The following is a 23945-nucleotide window of genomic DNA, read 5'->3' on the forward strand; positions in this document are numbered from 1 at the left end:
CTGCTTGCCTCACATGTGCCTGGATTTGGCTGGGATTTAAAATATAAATACATATAGAAGATTTATCTGTGCTGCATTGGAGGCAGGTTTTGGACAAGACATAGTGATGGCCAACAATTTGAATGGTTAGACAAATTCCTGGAGGAGAAGGTTATCAATGGCTACTAATCTTGATGCCTATGTGCTACCTCCAGTATCAGAGGGAGCATGTCTATGTACACCAGTTGCTGGAGAACATGGGTGGTAGGGTGCTGCTGCACTCATGTCCTGCTTGTGGGTTCCAGGTCGACAGCTGGTTGGCCGTTGTGTGAACAGATGGAGCCTTGGTCTGATCTGGCATGGTTCTTCTTATGTTATCTCAGAGGTTTGGGTCACAGGAAGATGGCTGCAGTTGGATTGGATTCTCAGAACACAACCTTCTGGATTCTGACCAGCAGTTCCAACAGGGAAATGAAGCATTATTTTGTCATCAGTCATTCTGCAGCCACTTACCCCAACCTAGTGCCCTCTAGAAGTTTTGGACTACAACTTCCAGCATCTCTGATAATTGCCCATGCTGGATGGGGCTGATGGGAGTTGAAGTCTAAATGATCTGGAGGACACCATGTTGAGGAAGGGTGCCCTGGAGAAACAGATGTACCCAGAGAAGGATGGATGGTGTAATGATGTATTGTCACTTTTTGGACTGAAATAGGGTAGGCGCTTAGGCGCTAATGCCATACTCCATTGGTGGTCATTTTCAAAGAGGCAACGGGCACTAGCTAGATGTGGTCATTTTCAATTTCCATCAAAGACATGTGGTGTAGGCAGGATGGCAGTTCTGAAAAAGTTCTAGAAGTGCTGTTATGGAGGCATTATGAGCATAAAATATTTCTTCCCATGTGAACTTTCAAACCAGCAAAGCAAAATTAATCCAGCTTTAAAAAAACAAACAACAACAAAAACAAATAAGAAATAGATAATTAAGGGTGCAATTGTAAGTATGCATAGATAGAAAAAGAAGTCCTACAACTCCCAGCATCCCTCCAGCAAGCTGGGGCAGGTTGGGAATTAGAGGAGTTTTTTTCTGCCTAAACATGCATAGGATTGCAACCTAAGTATTGCTTCAGTCCTCATATGACTATGAAGATGTGAAATGGTGGCAAAAAAATAAAACTTAGCATAATAGATCCTTATGCAAGTAGGGAAGACACTGAAATTTCTATGGCAGAGAGGTTAAATGGATGAAATACACGGGAAAATATATATATGGACTCCATTGTGGGTCTTACTTATATATTGTCAGTTGTTTGTGCTCTCCATGGACTATGAACAGCCAAACTCTTGTTATTCTGGAGTTCCACTGAGTGGTTTTTTCTAATGCTACCAAAAGTTTAAGCAAAGACAACTTAAAAATTTTAAAGTCTTGGGTATTGCCCCAACAGGCAGAAGTAGCATGTTTTAACATTTTTAAAGGCAACAATAGAAGATACAATTATAAACATAATTTCAATTTATTTAACTTTCTACATTTCAAGTGGCAAAGTATTAACCCCAACCAACCTCTCATTCTTACTTTTAAATTTCTTAATTCTTGCAATACCCTTCATATCCACATTCCTGTCTTTTCACACCCCTTATTCTTTTTGCCTGTTGGTTCTAAACTTTTTGTTAAAGCCTATCTTCCTTCTGTCTGTTTCCATACCCATTTTCTACTGTAGCGCATAGAATTTCCTTAGTGACAGTATCTAAACAAATTCAACTGTTCCCTCCTTTATTTTTTTTATTTATTACAATTATATCCTGCATATATATTTTTCCTATTGCAAGGAACCCAAGGCAGCTTACGTGATCCTCCTCTTCTACACATTATCCTCAGAGCAATGCTTTGAAGTAGATTAGGTTGAGAGTCAGTGGGCCCATTCAGAAGACACCTTAAACCATGGCTTTAACCATGGTGGTTAAGCCAGAAAGCCAGGCTGTGTTCAGTAGACACCTTAAACCACGACTTTAACCATGGTGAAGGCTTTTTGCTTTATTCACTATGGTTAAAGCCATGGTTTAAGGTGTCTTCTGAACACAGCCTGGCTTTCTGGCTTAACCATGGTTATTTATTTATTTGAAACATTTATATCCCGCCCTATATCATTACGATCTGAGGCGTACAGATAAAAACATACAGTATAAAACAATAAATATGCACAAATTAAAAAAACAAATTAAACCATGATCCAAGTTAAAACAATATATAATTTAAAAGCAGTAAAAACAGTTAAAGCCATGGTTTAAGGTGTCTTCTGAATGGGGCCAGTGACTGGCCCAAAGTCACCCAGAGAGCTTCATGGCCAAGTGGGGAGGCGGGGAGCGGGACCCTACCCAACTGTACTTAAAACTTACCTTTTCTCTCATGCCTGCTAAGCTGAACATTACTTCCTTCATCTCTTCCTCCTCCTCCCTTCCTTCTTCTCTGTATTGTTTTTCCAGTTTCCCTCATTGTCCCTCCCTTACTCTTTCTCTGTTGCAGTAACTACATTAGATTGCAAGCTTGTGGGCTGGGACTGCATCTACATATTTAACTGGTTTCAGCTTGATCTACATATTTATCTGGTTTCAAGCAGTACGACAATGGAACCAGTTACCTAGGAAGGTCATGGACTCTCCCACACTAGAGGCATTCAAGAGGCAGCTGGACAACCATCTGTCAAGTATGCTTTAAGGTGGATTCCTGCATTGAGCAGGGGGTTGGACTCGATGGCCTTATAAGCCCCTTCTAACTCTACTATTCTATGATTCTAGAATACAATCCAAGCCCATGAGAAAAACTCACTGCAGAGAATTTCCACCTTCCCCTCCTCCCCCATGGAGCCCCCTGAACGTCCCAAAAAGTTCCTCCAGAGGGTCAGGGGACACTTTAGAATGGCAAGGGAGGGAGGAACTGACCAAAATTGAGTGGAGGACACTTGTGCGATGTGCCTTGGCCTATTCCCTCTCCCACAAACCATTCAGGAGGGACCTCTGGCCATTGGGAGAGGTTTTGAGGTGTGTGTGAGTACATAGGGGATAGGAAAAATCCCCTTCTGAAAGCTTCCTTCCACTCTCATGTCTCAGAATCCAAACCTATTGTTATTATAACAACTTCAACAACAATCACAACATGTCAGCGAAATTACCAAGCATATACTGACATGGTAAATCTTATCTTTCTTTTATAGTCCGAGATCTAGACACGGCAGCCTATTCAAATGAAAGCTCCTTGCTTTTTTACTTTCTAATGCAGTTGGATTTGTCTACTATGTTCATTTTAATGAGCTTTACAAAGAGGTTACAGATCAGGCTTCTCCAGCTTACAGATCAAATTAACAATTTATTTGTCTGCAAGAGATGCCTGGAAAACTTTTCATTTCACAAGCAGCAAGAGTGCCATGTTTAACTGAAATGGTGTAAAATAGACAATGGAACTCAAATATATCCCAAAGTCTCATATCTATAGCCGATTCATCTGTAAGTATTTTATCAGCTATAATGTACTTTAAAAATAAATTGGATCAACCCAAGGCTCTAAGAAAAGTTTTTTAATGACCCAAAGAAGAATATAAGTAATTTAGTGGCACTTTGAATAGCAGATGAGAACAAGGAGCTGCATTGGGCATAATGCATCCATCAGTGGGCAAATCTGCCGCCCCCTGCAATAAAATAAAATAAAAATTAAGGGGGAAATGGTATCCCTAGTGTTGTGGATGCTATTTCTCACCTTAATTTTTTTTAAAAAATCATTTTTGGGTCGCCTGGCAGACTGTGGCCTCCAAGGTGCAGATTTAAGGGGCAAAAATGCCCCCCCCCAGATATCCCAAAGTTGCTCAAACAATATAAGGCTTGATCATGGGTTAGATAGTAACGGCTTAAGTACTTGGAGCCTTGGAGAACAAGGTTGAGCCGCAGAAGTGGCCAGGAACAGCGTTTTGACACACGATAAAGGATACTTCCTTTGGGATTGACATGCTAAAAGCTAGAATGGCACTCCCATTGCACCGATGCTGACATTACCGCTGTTTGGCCTCACAGAAATCAGAATGGGGGTTAATATAGCACCTCTCTGGTTTGTGGCAGTCAAGATATCTCCTAAAAGCACTACAATTGCTGAGAAAGCAGCTCTCCAGGAAGCTCCAATTCTTTCCACAGGGGGGAAACAAAAAGCTCTTTGCTTTACAATTTAGAATGGCATTCTGATATGGTGTACAGAATGACAGATCTCTAATATATAGATGGGCTAAGTGAAGACTGCTTCGCATTTTACCAGTACTATTCCGAGGTGAATCAGGTTAGGCCCGGCCTATGTTAGAAAACACCTTGTTGTGAACTTGGAAGATCACTGGGGGATACCTTTGCCAATTCCAGTGAGAAAGAGAGCCAAGAGCAGTGTTCTTGGCAGAACTGCATGTTTACTCAGATGTAAGTCACACAGTGTCCAATGGGGTACTTACTCCCTTGTGTGTTTAAGACTCAGCCCCATTTATGGAATTCATTCCTCAGAGAAACTCACCGGAATCCCAGAACAGATCATTAGAAGACTTCTGCTTGGATTGACAGAGATAAGGACTTTTTAATAAAGTGACAATTTTGTGAATTTGTTTTTATCCCTTTAATGTTCAAGTGTTCAGGATTGGGATGGCTGTGGTTTGTAGATCTAAATTCTGTAGGAAAAAGTAACATACAAAGCAGCCCTGAGAGAAGATCCGGCAGAAATTTGCTTCAGGGCCAACTGCTGCTCAGAATTTTTCAGGCTTGGATAAAAAAGAAAAGTATAAATATGTTTTAAAAATGCAAGATGCAGGAGGAAAATTTGAAGAACATTGTAAAGTCTAGTTCTGGAAGAAACAAGTGAAATGAGACCTTATGGTTATCACAAGAAAGAATGACAATAGTAGGGACAGATATAGATATTTGCCCCATAACTAGCAGATAAGAACATCAGAAGAGCCATGCTGGATCAGACCAAGGGTCCATCTAGTCCAGCACTCTGTTCACACAGTGGCCAACCAGCCATCGGCCAGGGACCAACAAGCAGAACATGGTGTAACAGCTATCTAGATATAGATATAGATATTTGCCCCCTTGATAGACCAAAAGATAATGGAATAAGGCTGCTGGAAAGTTTTCAAGAAATCAGAAAAACTTTGGAATTGCAAGGTCAGTTAGGGAGTGGAACATACTAAGGAAGTTGTGTTTTCTTCATCAGATGAGTTACGGGAGATACTTAAAGGCCAGAAGTCACCCTGTTGCAAAAAGAAAGGGTGTCCAAATTTACAGGCATAAACTTAGACGTTCTCTTCTGCTACTTCAACTCTGGGATTGACTCATACAATGTCTTTCTCCAAGTGTTAACACATATGCAACACATCGTTGGCTTCTTGTAACGGCTGGACAGAGAAATGAACATCAATGTGTTTATTTTCATCATGCTTAATTAAATGTTTTGGAACAGCAGGCCTGTTAAAATGGGAGATATTTTTTTTCTTAATGTTTGATTGTCTCATTTTAACAGCTCTGTTTCATTAACACCCATTTTTGTTATAAAAATGCCCCTGTGGATGTGGCACAGAGTGATTCTGGAACAGACGTGAAATTGCTGATTGTGTCAATATTAACAAAAGTGGAATGAAAGCATAGGTAACAGTTAAATGCTTCCCTGGAGACCTTCAAAGCCCACCATCACTATGTAAAAATAAATAAATAAGGTCATCTGTTGCTTCTACTGAAACAAAAGAAGGATCATATCCCCATAATTGCAATGGGCAGTATCCTAGTGCTGCGCTTCAGCTAGTTCTGTTGCTCCAGTGGAAATGATTGCTAATGCTAGAAGAACTAGCAGTTCCTGAAATAACCCCAGAAATGAGTGGAAACATTCCTTTTCAGAATGGAACATGTCAGCCGAGCTCTCTTTTGGGAGCTCCACTGACCTGCCTCATTCAGTAAATGAGGATTGCCACTCATTTCTGGCAGTTTCAGGAACTGCTAGTTCCTGATGCTCTAGTGGACTGTTCCACTAGTGCATGTTTTAATCGGTTTTTATGTATTTTATGATATTTTTTGTATTTTATGTTGTTCCCCGCCTCAATCCAGAGGGAGAGGCGGTTGTTGTTGTTGTTATTATTATTATTATTGTAGGATACTGCTCATAAGCTGTAAAAATGAAAAAATCAAGAGGAATGATGAGATCTTAAGCACATATTTACTTCATAGAAAACCAATGGATTATTCGTGGAAGTGAGTTAACATTTTGAGCAAAGAAAATATACTCAGTTTTGCAAACACTTTAATCCAATCTTACCATTAAATCATGATCATGGATAGGTTGCAGTATTGCATTAGCCATGGGCCATCAGCACAAAAGCGATACTGCATAAAGCAATATAAAACCCTACAATCCCAAACCAAGCAAAACTATAACATCATTAACGCATGATCATGAATTTGATATTTGACAATACAAAGTTGTTGTAAGGATGCTCCAAGGATCTGCGCCTATCTGAAACTCTTGGAAAAGAAAGCTTGAAAGCTTGCAAATATCTTTGAAAAAGAGGCTGAGCGATTGGAAAGGTAGATTCATAACTTCTTACTGGAATTTCTCACAACATTGGGACTTTTACAAGCATATGCTTATCAAACTTTTGACACTGGTTATATTCTTCTTCTGCTGTTTCTTTTTGTTTTCTTAATATCTATTGCATGTTTTAATATCATGAAATTTGCATGAGAATGACTGGAATGTTATTCCAGGACAGGGATGGCCCAGGTTCAAATCTCTACTGGGCCATGGTGCCCATGGGTGACTTTGGGCCAGTCGCTATCTTTCACTCTAGCCTAAATCACAGGGTGATTCTTGGAGGAAAGGTAGGATATAAAAATAAGCAAGCAAACAAACGGACAATGATGATGGCTTATTTGAAAATTAATCCCACCCCTCAGCCCTGAGCTGATATGATATAATATGGAGACAGACAAGGATCTGTTCTCAGATATTTCTCCAGCTTTTTCAAAACTTGTCCTTTATTCTATACCTCTGCTTTTAACCCCTACCAACACTTGATTACGAAACTATAATAGACACAACTCTTTTCCTTGAATTACTTTTTACTCATTAGTTCACATTTTTACTGCGTGTTGCTAAGCAACATGCATAACATTAAGACATACATTCATTTATCTTTGAACACTTTCTATTTTCCATATGTACTATTCTACTTCAAGCTTTTTATACATTTGAATTTACTATGCTTCCAATGTTTTTTCCTTCCTCTGGAATATCTAAACTTTTCCTTTCTATCTTTTCCCCTTTAATAATTTCTAAATTATCAATACCGATTAAAGCATCATTAACCCCCCTCCCCATCTTGTTGATAGAAATTGCTTACCTCCTTTCCCTGTCATCCACCCCTTTTTCTCCTTTCCTTCCCCTGATTCCTACATCCAAGAACCAAATGAAGGAGTGACCCAACACCATTTTTAGCTGTGTAACAAAGCACTGTGGCCTTATTCATGCATAATGCCAACACATAGTCCATTGTTAACCCATGGTTTGTTGTCCTAACCAGGGCTTGTCTGGCAGACAATCAAACAAATTACAGTTTCTTTTCTCAATCCCTGGAGTGTTTGCTTCCCTCCACCTTTGCCCGCTCCCTCCCTCTATCTCAGATACATTTCCAGTGCTATTGTACTGGCATGTAGAGTAGCTGGGGGAGTTTCACCACTCTACCCCAACACCTTTGTAGCTTGGCAAAACAATCCATGGTTTTGGGTTCACATGTAATGACAACCAACAGTTTAAATAACCCAGAACAATGCAAGAACAAACCACAGGTTCTCTTTCTGTTCATTGTAAGCAAGCCATGGTTTGCACATCACAACAACCTAGAATTCAACAACCCACAGGTTAAATGCATGGGGAGTTATGTCTCTGGGACTGCAGAAGGAAGGGGGAAAGATCACTCTGGCCCCATCCATCGGCCAAACAGCCACTAATTAATATTCAAGGAAGAAGAACAAAGGAACATCATCCTGGCCTAAAATGCATTAAAATGCCCCTTTCTAGCTCATCACCTTCTTCTGGCTTTGAAAAACTGATCTCCCTCCTCTTCTTTGTTCTTCCATTCCCCTTCCCTGTATGTCTTTTCTTATTAGTTTGTAAGCCTGGTGGCAGGGCTTCTCTCTCTCTCTCTCTCTCTCTTTTTTTTTTTTACTGATGTGAGCCTCTTTGGGATCCAATTGCTAGCTGTAAAGAGGGGTTAAATATAACATTAAATAAATAAGAACATAAGAAGAGCCATGTTGGATCAGACCATCTAAATGCAGCACTCGGTTCACACAGTGGCGAAGCAGCTGTCGACCAGGGACCAACAAGCAGGACATGAGTGCAACAGCACCCTCCCACCCATGTTCTCTGGCATGGATAGCTTTATCCTCCATGAATTTTTCCAACACCCTTTTAAAGCCATCCAAAATGGTGGTCATAGCTACATTTGTGGAAGTGAATTCCATAGTCTAACTATGCACTGTGTGAAGAGGTACTTCATTTTATCTGTCCTGAATCTCCCACCAAGCAGCTTCAGCCCATGTACCCGAACAACTGGTGTATATAGGCTTACTTTTGCTGATACTGGAGGTAGGACAAATAAAGCACTTGGATGCATGTGTACATCAGAACAATGTATTCTCACTCACACAATATTGGTTCACTCTAGTGCGACCAAGAAATGGAAGTCTAGATAATGCTATGAAGGTAGGAGCAGGTGTGATTCTCAACAGATGAGATTACCAAAAGCAGAGAGCAGGTTTAGGCCTGAACCCAAGAGCATCCTGGAATGTATGCCTTAATTTTATGCCCTCATCTACATGCACAGTGGTCTCCGTTCTCCAACTGACAGTTCTTATGTAGCCAAAATGGCACCAGCCACACACAAGAGGGAGGCATCAGCAAGCGTGGCTAGCTGATGATGGAAGCAATGGCTATGCCAAAGGAGAGGGCAGGAGGGACTGCATGACTCCAAGGCTCGTACACATAACACTAAATTATGGTTTAGCGTCACAGGCAAATGGAGACTGGGAATCCGGGCCTGTAGAGGGGCCAGCCCGTGCTAGAAGTAGCACAGGCTGTCGCTCCTAGCTAGACATAACACGCGACGGAGTAAAAGTAAGCCTCGTCGCGTCGGCCATTTTTTTTTCAGCTTAAAGGGGCCATGTGTGCAGGAGCGCACCAATGATAAGGTAGTGTTTGTTTGTTTAAAAAAGGGTTCCCTGCTCCCCCCTGCCCCCGTGATGTCTGATGCCTCCCTCACCCACCTGTCCTATACAATGCCCCACCCACCCACCCGCCATGTCCGATGCCCCCCTTACCTGCTCACAATCTCTGATCCCCCCCCATTGCCCCTGGGCTGCGATTCCCCTCCAATGTCCCCTGGCTCCGCTCATTCTCCCCATCTCTCCCGCTGGGTCCGCTCTTCCCCCCGGCCATTTCCACCCCTGGCCCCGATCTCCCTCCCCCCTGCGATTTACCCCCCTCCAGCCCGATGGGCACAGCTTCTCCCAGCTACTCACGAGTAAATGCGGTAGCCAGGAAAGCAGTGGAACGGGCTAGACCTTCCGCAGCCCCGGGCTCAGGCTGGGACTGCAGAAAAACTGGACCAAAAGCGGTGCCGGTTAGTCCGGGGCCAGGGCAGTTTGAGCCCTGCCTGAGCCTGGGAACCCCTATGAGTCATCTGGACGCGCAGGGATGAGGCCGGGCCTCGCACCACGCTAACGCCTTGTCTAGCAAGGTCCTATAAGTACTCTGCTACACCAACTGAAATCAGTACTTTGAAAACATAATACTAAACAGGCAAGGGCAGAAGCACAAGCTGGATAATTAAACGCTTGTTAGTTAAAATACATTCATGACCCTTCATTGACTAGCCTGACCTGAATTTAGCATCCAACTGTAAGTGTGTATGAGGATCACAGTATCGGTATTACAGAGAATGATTTTTGTATCCCCCAAACATATAGTAGGCAGCAGAAAAAGTGGCAGAAAACAACCATTTATCTTACAACTCAAAATTATGACACCTTAACGTTCAATGAATGATTTTCACTTGTTAATTCCTGATTAAAAGAACATAAGTGCTGCTACCAGCACGACTCAAAAATATATATTTACATCTCACAGAAAGATCACTGTACATATTGATTTGTACTTGCTAATAACAATTATCAGGGCACTTTGGCAAAGCATACACTGCCATTTCTATAATTTGGAATGACTGGCACACAAACAATATTAATTTAAAAAGAATAAAAAAGAACAATATGGTACAGAGTTAACTATAAAGAAGCTAACAGAAAATAATAATTCACTATTAGATGAATCAACAAACACGATCAGTTGGAAAATAATCTATTGACCCAGTCTGCATGTAATACCAATTTGTGGGTTAACCCAACAACATGGGTTAACCCTGGGCTGTTAAACCCCTAAACAATCCAGTGTCCAGGTTCAGACATCACACTAACAACCTACAAATCCAGCAATCATAGGTTGCTTATTGAAAGCAGAAGTTAGGAGTGCACTGGAGGCAGCGCAGTCGCACCTGCTCACCCCTGCCTATTTGTTGATTAAACAACCTGCGAATTTTTGTTATGTGCAAACCAGCTCATCGTGTCACATTCCCTTTTCTGCAGAAGATCCCGAAAACATCTTTATTTCAAGAAGCCTTTCTTTAACATGCAGCCTTGGATTTCTGATTTTTGCTTCTTTTTAAATTTTGTTTTAACTGTTTTATTCTGTTTTTATTTTCATTTTACCTTGTAAAATTTTTCAATGGGGAGCGGTATATAAATATTCTAAATAAATAAATAAATAAATAAATAAATAAATAAAGTCCAACATTACACAAGTAGATGTCTGCTCCTGCAATAGAGATTTCCCTTCCCTACCTCCAGCTAACACTACCCCAAATGGCCCCCAATTCCACCCTAGAGTGCCTCTCCAAGACCCTGGAACAAATCTGGGGGACATGCCTGTGGCTGCTGGGTGGAAGGGAAATTCAATCCATCAGCAACGTTCTGCTGGTGGAACGATACCACTGGATACTACCAAGTCTCTGAATCCTAAAGGATGCTAGCATACACAGAAAGATCAGAGGTAAAGAAACTGTACAAACACAAAATAACAAGCATAGCAAGAGAGTTACAAAACCTCCAGCAAAATTCACTAAATGAGTGACTGAAAATGTGCAAATACAATACCTGCTAAAGAATATGCTTGGTTTTACAAGTATAGGCAGCCCATAAATGCTAGATTTATTTCCCTTTTGTGTTGCAGGCAATATTCAGCTCCTACAAATATTTAAAAAGGAAAGATGGATGATAATGCTGGAAAAACAAGATTCCTAATATACCACTTCTAATCACATTCATCTGACCTATTGATTTTGATATAACATACTTCTACCCAAGTGCACTTAAGACTGCAAATTATGAAACTTAATCCCTGGAAAGAACAGTAACTTGTAGGCAGTTTTGACAGGTAAACTATTGAAAAACAAGATCTCCCAAATCACTGGTTTCTCATTTTGACTGCAAGATTGGGTTTTGTCTTTAACTGGACAAGACTTGGTCAAGATAAATATGAGTACTTACTATCGAGAGAGTTTTATCAGACAAAGAGGGAAGTGGGAAGAAATCATGATGGTCTCATTAAGAGATGTCTAGTTAGGTTGAGTCACACAGAGGGTAAAAGGACAGGACCCCACTTTTCCTAAATTTTGGGGGGAAATCTCAAAATTGGGCAAAGTGGAAATGTTGAAATATAAAAGCACAACATGCTAAATGTGGTCTATATTTTGAATAACACAGTTTTTAAAAGCAGTGACACCCTCCCACCTTTCAACATCAGACCCTCATCACAAACTTCTTTTAAAAAGCATGCTCAGTTTCAAAAATGATTTCGTAGATGTCCTAAGGGACTACTGACCAAGAAACAACAAGCCCCATGGCCCCAAGGGCGTAGTTGCGTTGCTCTCTGAATCCCACCCAGCGTCGTCCTATTGCAGACTATACACTGCAAAGGGGTGGGAGGAAGAAGCATGGAAGCCCTATCAGTACAGGATCTGGGGAAGGGCGCATGTTTACCGAACAAGCTCTAAATATGCTCAGTTCAGCAATACAGTTTGCCAATTGGCAAGAGCCAGTGTGGTGTAGTGGCCAGAATGTCGGACTGGGAGTCGGGAGATCCGGGCTCTAGTCCCCACTCGGCCATGGAAACCCACCAGGTGACTTTAGGCCAGTCACAGACTCTCAGACCAACCCACTTCACAGGGTTGTCGTTGTGAGGATAAAGTGAAGAGGAGGAGGATTATGTACGCTGCTTTGGGTTCCTTGCAGGAAAAAAGGCGGGATATAAATGCAATAATAAATAAGTAAATAAATAAAAGCAACATGTCCGTTCTTTTCAGTACAAATCCTTTATGAAGTAATAGACAAGCCCACAGGTATCAATGCAACTTATCAAATACACTGAACTTAAACTGTCAGAACTCTTTTGTCTGCATGGAGAAAAGCATTTCTGCAATCCACCGTCTTTCTCCACTCCCACGAGCATCTTGCTCCGCGTTATAGGGTCGTTTAAATTTAAGCCTGGACGATGAGTGCTGGCTACCTGGCCACAAATAGCACTTGTCCAAGAGAACATGGAAGGAGGAAATAGTCTGGAAGGAGGAGGCCAGACATATAAGGGACAGGAAATTGACACAAGTGGAGGGTGGAACACAGGATGAGAAAGGAAATCTGGCTTTTTTGTGTGGCAGTCAATTGTGGCAGCACAAGTGAAAAGTGTTCATAACAAATATAAAGCTAATTACATTTAGAACGTTGAAATGAAAACACACACATGCATCAGATATTCTTTCCCCATCATCTTATTAAATATTTCCTACCTTTGAATTAGCTCTTGGTAATTTCTTAGCAAATATCACTGTAGCAGATGGATAATCTACTCCAGGGAAAGATATAGAAGGTTGCAGGAAAAGAGAAGGGAATTTTCTCTGAAGCATTATTATCTAATGCAAGTGAGTGTCTGGTAGAAGCAAATTCCTCTTTGGGGGATGAGCACATGTTTTGAGGGTCACACGGCCCTGTTTGGACTAGTAAGATATGTTCTATATCTCATTCTACAGAAACAAAATGGTAAGAACTTTTTAACAACACAGACCCAACCAAGAATTATGCCCTGGGGAAAAAAACACACAGGCAGATGCGTTGGCCATTAGAGAAAACTCTGCAAAGATTACACTGCATGCACACTTCAGGATGTAGGCTGCAACACAGTTGCTTAAGAAAGAAAAACAACAAAGAAAAAACTACTGCAGACATCACCAGAACTGGAATGACATTGCACTGTGTACTATGTTCCCATGGCAACTAGCCATGGGAAGATGAATGTTTCATATTCACACTGCTCTGCAGTACATGTCTAAATCAAAATTTCATGAAGAGCACAAGATCGTGACTGAAGATAGTGACACAAAACCAGGTTATTTTTGTATTAGTGAATAATTATAGGGGGGGAAACAATGAGGTCATTTTGGAAGGGAGCAGGCAAAACCACACCAGTCTTAGCATGCCTGTAGTGGGTGATCCTATGCATGTAAGGGTAAATGAGCTCAAAATACAGAACACAATAGGAAATACTATTTGCTTCTGGCTAACATTATCTCTCGTATCCTAAGCCAGAGAACTGTTGAAGCAGGAATAGGCAGCAGACACACTGCTGCACCTGTCCAATGCTCAGTGCTTAGCACAGAAGGCTTAGGCATAATATGGGATTTTCATGGGGTAAAGCATAGGGTCTACAACAGGGATAGGCAATGTGGTGCCCATGAGCATCAATGCACCACAGACACCTTTCTTGACACCCGCCAAGGTGTTCCTCCCTTTCCACTTGAATAAAAAATAACAACACATTTTCTTACTGGCAGCTGGGACTGCTGTGAACTAGGTTTCTGCTGGAACTGAAAACGATGGGTTCAAAGGATTGTTTAGTGTGTTGGGGCTCAGACTCCACCTCCGTCTTGTACTCAAGTGGTTTGGGCAGGTTACTTGTACTTTGCCACACCTCCCATAGCAACCATTTTATGGTGGTGTCCAGGACAGTTTTTCAAATGGCCAAATGTGCCCATGGCTCAAGAAGGTTGCCTGCCCCTGCTCTACAAGTTACTCAACTGCTTGGTGCAGTCTTTTTACGTGAAAAGAACAGGCTTCTGTATACCCGGTAGAGGAAACCACCTTGCAAAAACCTAAGTTCTGCAATTTTATTCGTTGGAAAGAGCCAATTTGAGTTACTGGTATTACCAAGGCAGACAGGAAAAAACCCTCTGCCTTTTCACATTTCTGTCATCACATCCCTGTTTGCAGAAGTCCATCCACTAGTGAGGAAAGTGAGCGAAAGCTTCATCAGCGCAGCACCACACTTCCATGTATTTTGCCCCAAGGATGCAATGAGCCAGTGTGGTGTAGTGGCTAAGGTGTCGGACTGGGAGTTGGGAGATCCAGGTTCTAGTCCCCACTCGGCCATAGAAACCCACTGGGTGACTTTGGGCCAGTCACAGACTTTCAGCCCAGCCTACCTCACAGGGTTGTTGTTGTGAGGATAACATGGAGAGGAGCAGGATTATGTACGCCGCCTTGGGTTCCTTGGAGGGAAAAGGGCAGGATATAAATATAATAAATAAATATATCCCCTGATATGTGCTTTAGATACAGTTCAGCAGGTAGCATCGAAGGAAGTTAGTGTGCATAAACGCTGCTACTATAATGGAGTATGTTCCAGAATCTAGGTCAAAGAAGGAGGGCAACAGTAACATTGAACTCTCTTAGGACCTAAATTGTTACATGTGTTTTACAGAGATTTCAGCAGCAACCGGTGACTAGAATGTCAGATCAGAGCAAGGGTCCATATAGTCGAGCATTCTGTTCGTACAGTTGATAACCAGATACCTGGTGGAACCCACAAGCAGGACATGAGTGGAAAAGCAACCTCCCACCCATGATCCTCAGCAACTGGTGTATATAGGCATACTGCCTCTAATACTGGAAGTGTGGAAACGTTATGAATTTATTTTGAAAACCAGCCTCATGCCAGACTAAAATGAATTTCTAATTGCCATGAAACAACAGCAAAGACATGTACTGTAGTTCGGAATTATTTATATCCTTTTTTTCATTAACTGCCTTTAAAAGGCTATTTAGCACCACCAAATGGTTAAACAGATCTATTGCCAATTTATATTCATTTTGGTGTTCCACATGCTCTATAAAGATTAATGTACAAGCTGAGAAAAGGTTTTAGGCCACATATCTAATAAAGTACATTGTGCTTATAATTAATTGCAAGACACCCCCACACCCCCACAATGACTGGGAAACTATTTTAAATAAACATTGCTGTTTATTTAAAACATGTTAAAGAACATGTTAAAGCTAAGCAATATAAAGTGAATGTGTACAATTCTATAAAAAAATACTAGTTTCATATACATGGTTATATACACACGCTCAAGTACCACCTCATACAATCACATGCCCTCACCTCAGCAAACAACCACTAGTTTTGTTTGTTTAAATGTGGCATATATTCCTAAGCAGCCAGTGTGTAATATGTTTTTTCTTAAGACACCATCCTATGCAGGTTTAGACAGAAAAAAGTCTTAAATCTCCTAGCATTCCCCATGCTGGCTGGGGAATGCTGGGAGTTGTAGGACTTTTTTCTGTCTAAATGTGCATAGGACTGTGCCATTAATAGCCGGTGTTCTGCACTGCAGTGAGCATTTTCTGACTAATGATAACCCTTAAGTTTTCACATGTCAAAACTCTGTAACAACTGGAAAGGCTTAGCAAGATTAAAAAGCAGCGACACGTAAAACGTCGTACACAACTTATACACTCATTGCTTATTCTAATTCTCCCCCACCTCCCTTGCCTCTCAAGCCATGAAATGCACACTGCTGGAATTTGAAATATTTTCCTTTTGCATGATTTTTACTAATGAATTCTAAACCTGCCATATGAATGTTAATTTTCAAAAGGGATTTGGTAGGCCATCTAATAGCGTAAACTCACGAGTGCCTCGTATGTTGAGTTAAGGTTGAATCACACCTGTGCACTGTACTTTGCTATCACGTCTTAATACATGGGATACAGTTGATAAGCAAAAATACATTTATATGCCTGTCCCCTTCACCATGTGTGGATGCCATGTTGAGGAGGGACTTATGAGCCTCTGAAAACCTTGGTTTCTGTGTTGTTACTTCCTTAGGCAGCAAGGAAGGGGAGTGGGGAGTGGTGGCTGGGGGCATTACAGGAGGTGTGCAGAAGTTTCCCATTCCATGTTATAGCCTGGTGCACTTAGCTCTCATTCTCTTCCCCTCCTTATCGCTTTACTATGATTTTAATAGAATGTAAGCCTATGCAGCAGGGTCTTGCTATTTACTGTTTTACTCTGTACAGCACCATGTACATAGATGGTGCTATATAAATAAATAAATAAATAAATAAATAAATAAATAAATAATAATAATAATAATAATAATAATGTGCACAGGCTGAGGGACAAGAAGAGAAAACAGGGCTCTGTTATCCCATATGGCAGGAATGGACAACATTTGGCCCTCCAGTTGTTTTGCCTACAAGTTGCAGCATCCCTCACCATTGGCTATGTTGTCTAGGGCTGATGGAAGTTGTAGGCCAAAACATCTAGTGGGCCAAAAGTTGCCCACTCATGCCCTATGGAGAACCCTTTGCCTGGAGGCACAAGGCCTGCAGTGGACTGGATCTAAAGCTTTGTCTAAATTTTGAGAACATTTTATTGTGTTAAGATTTTACTGTTTTAAATTGTTGGACTTTTAGTGGCTTTTTGGCATATAAAATCATCATAATCATCATCATCCAAATGATTCTATTTGTTTTACCTGAATGCTTCAATGATTGTCCTCTCTGGCAACTTGGGTGCAACAATATTGAAGGCTTTTTTGAAGTCTTCAAAAGATAAAAATCCTTTACCTTGTTAGAGAAAAACAAATTTAAAAATCCATGCTGAGAGACATTAAAATATTTAGAATAGTGCATTTATAAACCAGGATTTAAAGATGCTTTTTGAGATTACTGGAAGCAAGGCCTCCAGAAAACCTGAGGAACAATGTCCCTTTTGTTACTATTTTTTAAAAAGTGTGTTAAGTCTCAAGCGCAGTTAGTTAGGGCATTTTGTCCCAGAACTGCTTGTTGCACATATGACTCAAGTAATATCAGGGAAAACAATAAAACATGCTTTTCATATTATGTGCTAGTTATTGAAATGCACTAATCTCAACCTTGGGAAATTTTGGGCTCTGCCTGTTAATAAACAGAGAGCTAGTCTGATGTGGAGATTTAAGCAGTCTTTCCCAACCCAGTGCCCTCCAGATTTGCAGGATTGCAGCGCCCAGCCAATATGCCCATGACACAGTGTCACACTTTGGAGAAGCAGGTTCAAATTCCCCCTTGGCTGAGAAGCTCACTGGGTGACTTTGGGCCAGTTACTATCAGCCACGCTTAAGAACATCAGAAGAGCCATGCTGGATCAGACCAAAGATCCAGCTAGTCCAGCTGTCAACCAGGGACTCACAAGCAGGACATGGTGCAATAGCACCCTCCTACCCATGTTCCCCAGCAACTGGTGTATATAGGCTTACTGCCTCTGATACTTCTCCCACAGGCTTGTTGTGACACTGGTGATGGGCGGACAGAAGCTTGCATGCCACCCTGAGCTTCTCAGAAGGGTGGGATCAAAATGGAATAATACACAAACAAACTTATCACCAACAAGGCATGAAAGAATTCTTAGTCCAAGTGGAGGAAGAACTTACATTGACGGTCAAAAGCAGTGAATAGTTGTCTTACTTCACTATGGTAAAAATGAGCAGCCTTCTTTGTACTCATCAGATTTAGAAACTTTTCAAGTGATACTCCTAGAAAAATGGAGAAAGGGAATACATCAACAAAAGCATATAATTATCCGTCCTTCAAATACTTGCAATTCAAGCAGTGCGATACTTTTGCAGTGCAATCCTCTGCATATGTACTCAGAAGCAAAACTCATTATGTTCAATGGAGGTTAATCTCAAACAGTCTGCATAGGTTTACAGCCTTACAGTGCAATCCTATATGTCTCTACTCAGACATACGTCCCATTGAATTCAATGTGACTTACTCACAAGTGAGTGGGTATAGGATTGCAGCCTCAACGTTCTAAATAAAAGAACAATCCTTGAAATTGGACTTCTACATTGCAACACACTTCTCTTCTACTACACAAGTTATTAGACTTGAATCACAATCCTAAACACCTTTGCCCAGCAATATGCCCCAATACTGAACTTACTTCAAGTTCAGGTGGTTAAAACTAGAGTGCTATGTCACTGCTTAAAGTGGCAAACCAGCTGGGTATAAGAAGACAGAGAAAATCAGTTCACCATAATAAGAGGCTATCACTATATTTTCCATTTTAAGCAGCTGTACTGAAGTATGGGAAGCATAAGTAGAAAGGCAATTATCATTTCTACTACTATTGTCCATCATGGACTGTTATGTTAATGCACATGAAAAAGTGGGGACCTTTTTGAATGGATTTTGTGGAAACATTTTGCCAACGATTCATGATTTTGAATTTTAAACTTCATTTCCTTTCACATTTTTTTTTAAATCAACAAACTATTTTCATAGTGTATTTCCTTTTCATGTCAGTTCCTATGTCAGATTATCCCTCCAAACAGTTGTGGTCTCCTTAAAAGCATTTACATTTTACATATAAAGATACTGGGTTAGTTCAGAAGGCACCGCAGTGAGCCTCCCACAGTCCTCACCACCTGGGTTCACAAGCCATAATAAGCCACAGCTGGGCAGTGAATATTCAAAATGGCCACCGGCACACACCACAGCCTACATTGGCATAAATAAGCTGTGGTGGGCTGCTCAATTGTGCAAACTGGCCAAGTAAAAGAGGACTGTCAAATTAAAGTAGCTGGGATCCACCCCAGGATAACTTGGCAAATCAGTTATTTCTGCTAGCTGAACAACTGCATTTGCTTTGTTGACATCTCTCTCTCTCTCTTCTCTAGAAGAGAGAGTCTGGAAACAAAGCCCTATGAAGAGAGACTGAAAGAACTGGCCATGTTTAGACTGGAGAAGAGAAGATTGAGGGGAGACATGATAGCACTCTTCAAATACTTAAAAGGTTGTCACACAGAGGAGGGCCAGGATCTCTTCTCAATCCTCCCAGAGTGCAGGACATGGAATAACGGGCTCAAGTTAAAGGAAGCCAGATTCTGGCTGGATATCAGGAAAAACTTCCTGACTGTTAGAGCAGTATGACAACGGAATCAGTTACCTAGGGAGTTTGTGGGCTCTCCAAAGGCATTCAAGAGGCAGCTGGACAACCATCTGTCAGGGATGCTTTAGGGTGGATTCCTGCATTGAGCAGGGGGTTGGGCTCGATGGTCTTGTAGGCCCCTTCCAACTCTGCTATTCTATGATTCTATCTATATATGCATCTGTGTGCATGCGCACGTGCATATCTATCAACCTAGCTAGAAATACAACTAGAAAATTAAATCTTTCTCCCTAAAAACATTCCTAAAAAAATATTTTGGTGTGGTAAGTACACAAAGCAGCATGCCTTTCGAACTACCCTCTACTCATTTTCCTCTGCTTCTCTCAGTAGCCCAACTCTTGTTTAGGAAGCTGCCTTATGTTGGTCCATCTAGCTTTGTCTTGTCTACACAGCTTGGCAGCGATTCTCCAAGGTTTCAGGCAGGGGTCTTTCCCAACCCAGCCAAAAGATGCTGGGAACTGAACCTGGGGAGCTTTTGCATGCAAAGCATGTGCTCCACCCATGAGCCACAGCCCCTCCTTTTTCTTCTTATTCGTTTATTAAAAAAAAGAAGAGAAGATTAAAGTTTGATGCTTGTATCGTACCAGATCCATTGTGCTCCACGGAGGCCATGACTGAATCCGCTTCCACCTAAAATAGATAAAAATGACATGAAGGAATGACCCAATACATTTATTTCCGCTCATGTTCTATTTGTACACAAGCTAATTCTTCAAAACTATTAGGATATTCTAAAACTTAACACACTTTTCATTTAAATATTTGCTCATGACGTCTGAAAATTAAGGGCCCGATCCAGCCAAAGTTAAGTGCCTTGATGTCCATTGATTTCATTGAGAGAGTTAAGTAAAAATCTCCCACTGAAATTAATAACTTCAAAGTGCTGAACTTTGGCTGGATCGCATCCTCCCGGTTTCACTGTGAATAGCCACTTCTCCAAAAGCATACAGTAAAGGTTACATCCCATTAAAGTAAGCATGAGCAACACGCTGCAAGCATGGTTTGCTGCCGAAATTCACAGCAAACTGCTAAGGCAGAGTAAAGCAGCCAAATCTGACTTGTTTTGAAGCCAAATTCGGCCACTTTAGGCTTCTGTAGCACTTTGCTACAATCCTCATCGACAATTGAAAGCTGCCAGGAGAAAGCAGCACACGTGCACATGCCCACAGCTGGCAGTTACCGACAGAGCTGAAGAGATGTAAGCAGGCTGCCACTTACTTCTCTTTAGACTGGGACCGAAAGAGCGGTGATGAAGGAACTGATCAGTGGACATATGCCCTTAGGCGTGTGCTTTTGAAACCCAATTTCATCTCCACCCCGCAAAGGATCCTTTGATCTGGATGGGGAATTCTACCCTTCCATTTAAAAAAGGAAATAGTGCTTGTGCTCGTGGGGTCCTTTTTGCCCATGGTTCCATGGCGACTTCAGAGGTGTTTGAGATAACTGAGTCTTTGCCAGGCAGTAGCAGCATTTGAGCTCCCAGGACCTGGCTGATGCCTGTTTCCTCTTGCCTGCTGGCTCTGTAGAGCTACCAGACAAGAGGAAAATTGTCCAGATAGCAGCCAATCCTTTGGGTGGTTGCTATGGGAGGAGGAGACTGGAATTGGCTTTGCAGGAAGCACAACCTTAGGCCTGCATTATCTGACTCAAACTCCCCTCAACCAACAGTCGCCTGGTATATATGATGCCAATCAAAATGGGCATCCCAGTGCAGATACCAGTGAAAGGAATGCAATGGATTGCGTATTTAGGGATTTTATTACCGCTGCTTAGAGATTTTATATTAAGCGGTACATAAGTATTACTACGACGACAACCAATAGTAATAATTTGGATGTAGAATACAAACATAGACATTTTTTGTGCAGCAAGACTTGTGAGTGTTGGAGGGTTTTTGTAAATCCGTACATGCCATCTGGTTGGCAAGAGGGTCAAGCTAGGGCCATTTTAGAACATATAAAAATATTTTTAATATTTTGTTTTTACTGACAAGCCTTATAGTTGAACAAGTTAACAAAGAACATTAGCTATAATTAAAGTTAGAATTGCACAGCATATTAGTTATCAATTAAATAAATTGAGGAGAGTCCACTGACTATAGATTGAAGTCTGTTGATTTACATAGTAATAATGCCAGCCCAAAACCATTTATCAGGAAAATGGTTTCACAAAAATTGTTTCATTTACCAAAGAAATAACATCTATATTATTTTGTAATAAAATAATCTATAAAATCAAACATTTAAAAGTGTAAAAAACAAAAAATATATCTAAAATTCATTCACTAGTCTTTAATCTTTGCTTGCTTCTCTAGTTCTTATCAATTTATTACACATTTTAATGATTGCAGTATGTCTAGCATCTTTTTCTACAGAAATGCCATAAAATGACATGTAAGCAAAATCTAATTTCATTGATAGTCTTATGTTGAAAGAAGACCCACAACTCATTTACTCTAGAACCATGTCATCTAGTAGAACAAATGTGGAACAACCACATTGTAGACTGCAGACATGCAGTACAATCCTAAGCATATTTACTCAGAAGGAAATCCAGCTGTAGTCAGTGGAGCTTAATCCTAGGTCAGTGTACATACAATTGCAGCCTTAGATTTTCTAATGAAGCAACTAAAAATAATCATGCCAAATCAGCTTTTAGTTTCCAAATTTAAATCGCTGAGAAAAGTATTTAACAGTGACATCTGATGGTAACAAACGGCATTAGTTGGATTCAAATTTGTATACATGGATATGAAGAAAACGAAAATATATTTTAAACTGTTAAAAATGCATTTGACATATCTGGGGGTGGGATGCGGAGACGACATGCATGTATACTCAGAAGTAAGTCCCACTGAATTCAATCCGACATATTCCCCAATTAAGGCGACAAACCTATAATCATTTTCCTTGGAGTAAGCCCCAATGAATTCAATGCGAGTAACTTTTGAGGAGACATGAATAAGACTGTGCTGAAAGTGCCCTTACGATTACAGTCTTCGACTGTGCTCAATAAATAATCTAAACAAAATCTTTGGAAACGTTACATTTAAAAGGAAATAAATGTGTTTAACAGATTTGTTCATGCTGTTGCAAACAGAGAATAGGTCAATGCAGACTGAGTTCCAATTTCACTGGTCACTTCCAATTCAGGGCGCAAACCTATTCATATGTGCATGTTTAGACAGAAAAACATCCTACAACTATCAGCATGCCCCAGCCAGAATTATAGGGTTTTTTTCCTGTCTAAACATGCATAGGATTATGACCTTAGTGGCAAACCAGAGTGTACTGGCATGGCTTACACAAATGCAGAGTACAAACTGCAGTTTGAGCTAGATTTCCAATCATTCCTTGCTGGCAGTGATGGCTTGCTACTACATCGTAAGTGGGATATCAAAAGTACACAAGGAGAGGAAGAACACAAGCTTAGCGCTTGCCAATAGTTTGACTTTAGAATGTAAGAACATAAGAAGTGCCCTGATGCTGGATCAGACCAAGGATCCATCTAGTCCAGCACTCTGTTCCCACAGTGGCAAACCAGCCGTCGGCCAGGGATGAACAAGCAGGACATGGTGCAACAGCACCCTCCCACCCATGTTCCCCAGCAACTGGTGCACACAAGCTTACTGCCTTGAATACTGGAGGTAGCACACAACCATCAGGGCTAGTAGCTATTGATAGCCTTCACCTCAAATAATTTATCCAACCCCCTTTTAAAGCCATCCAAATTGGTGGCCAAAACTACATCTTGTGGTAGTGAATTCCATAATTTAACTATGAGCTGTGTGAAGAAGTACTTCCTCTTATTTCTCCTGGATCTCCCACCAATCAGCTTCATGGGATGACCCCAGGTTCTAGTATTTTGAGAGAAGGAGAAAAATGTCTCCTTATCCACATTCTCCACACCATGCATAATGTTGTACACCTCTATCATGTCCCTCCTTAGCCTCCTTTTTTCCAAGCTAAACAACCCTAGTTGATGCTCCCTTAATCATTTTAGTTCCCCTTTTCTGCACTTTTTCCAGGTCCGTGATATCCTTTTTTAGGTGTGGTGACCAGAACTGTACACAGTGTTCTAAGTGTGGTCGCACCGTAGATTTGTATAAAGGCAATATGATACTAGCAGTTTTATTCTCAATTCCTTTCCTTATAATGCCTAACTTGGAGTTTGCCTTCTTTACAGTGGCTGCACACTGGGTGGACATTGTCATCGATCTGTCCACCACAATCCCAAGATCTCTTTCTTGTTTGGTCACCGCCAGCTCAGATCCCATTAGGCTATACTTCAAGTTGGTGTTTTTTTACCCAACGTGCATCACCTTAAACTTGCTTACATTGAACCACATCTGCCATTTGGATGCCCATTCTCCCGGCTTTATGCCTAAACTGACACGGTATTCATGAAAATCTAATTTAAAGGTTCTGAGCACCTCTTGTCTATTTTCTGTTAAGAGTATCACATATTGATAAGGAATGGGAAGTTCAATTGAAATTCCTATTTTAACTGACTTAAT

At 41.1% G+C, this 23945-nt stretch overlaps 1 protein-coding gene across 1 annotated transcript in view; it reads right to left on the reverse strand.

The window, feature by feature from the left end:
* Positions 1-23945, reverse strand: part of EFCAB11 (EF-hand calcium binding domain 11) — a 49331-nt gene that overhangs the window by 17455 nt on the left and 7931 nt on the right. Inside the window, exons 3-5 of the mRNA XM_063117947.1 lie at positions 20014-20059; positions 17907-18008; positions 16974-17064 (exon numbers count right to left, since the gene is read on the reverse strand). Coding sequence (XP_062974017.1) covers positions 16974-17064; positions 17907-18008; positions 20014-20059 — 239 coding nt within the window. The remainder of the gene's footprint in view (positions 1-16973; positions 17065-17906; positions 18009-20013; positions 20060-23945) is intronic.

Source organism: Elgaria multicarinata, chromosome 2 (assembly GCF_023053635.1).
Source record: "Elgaria multicarinata webbii isolate HBS135686 ecotype San Diego chromosome 2, rElgMul1.1.pri, whole genome shotgun sequence".
NCBI classification, from domain to species: Eukaryota; Metazoa; Chordata; class Lepidosauria; order Squamata; family Anguidae; genus Elgaria; species Elgaria multicarinata.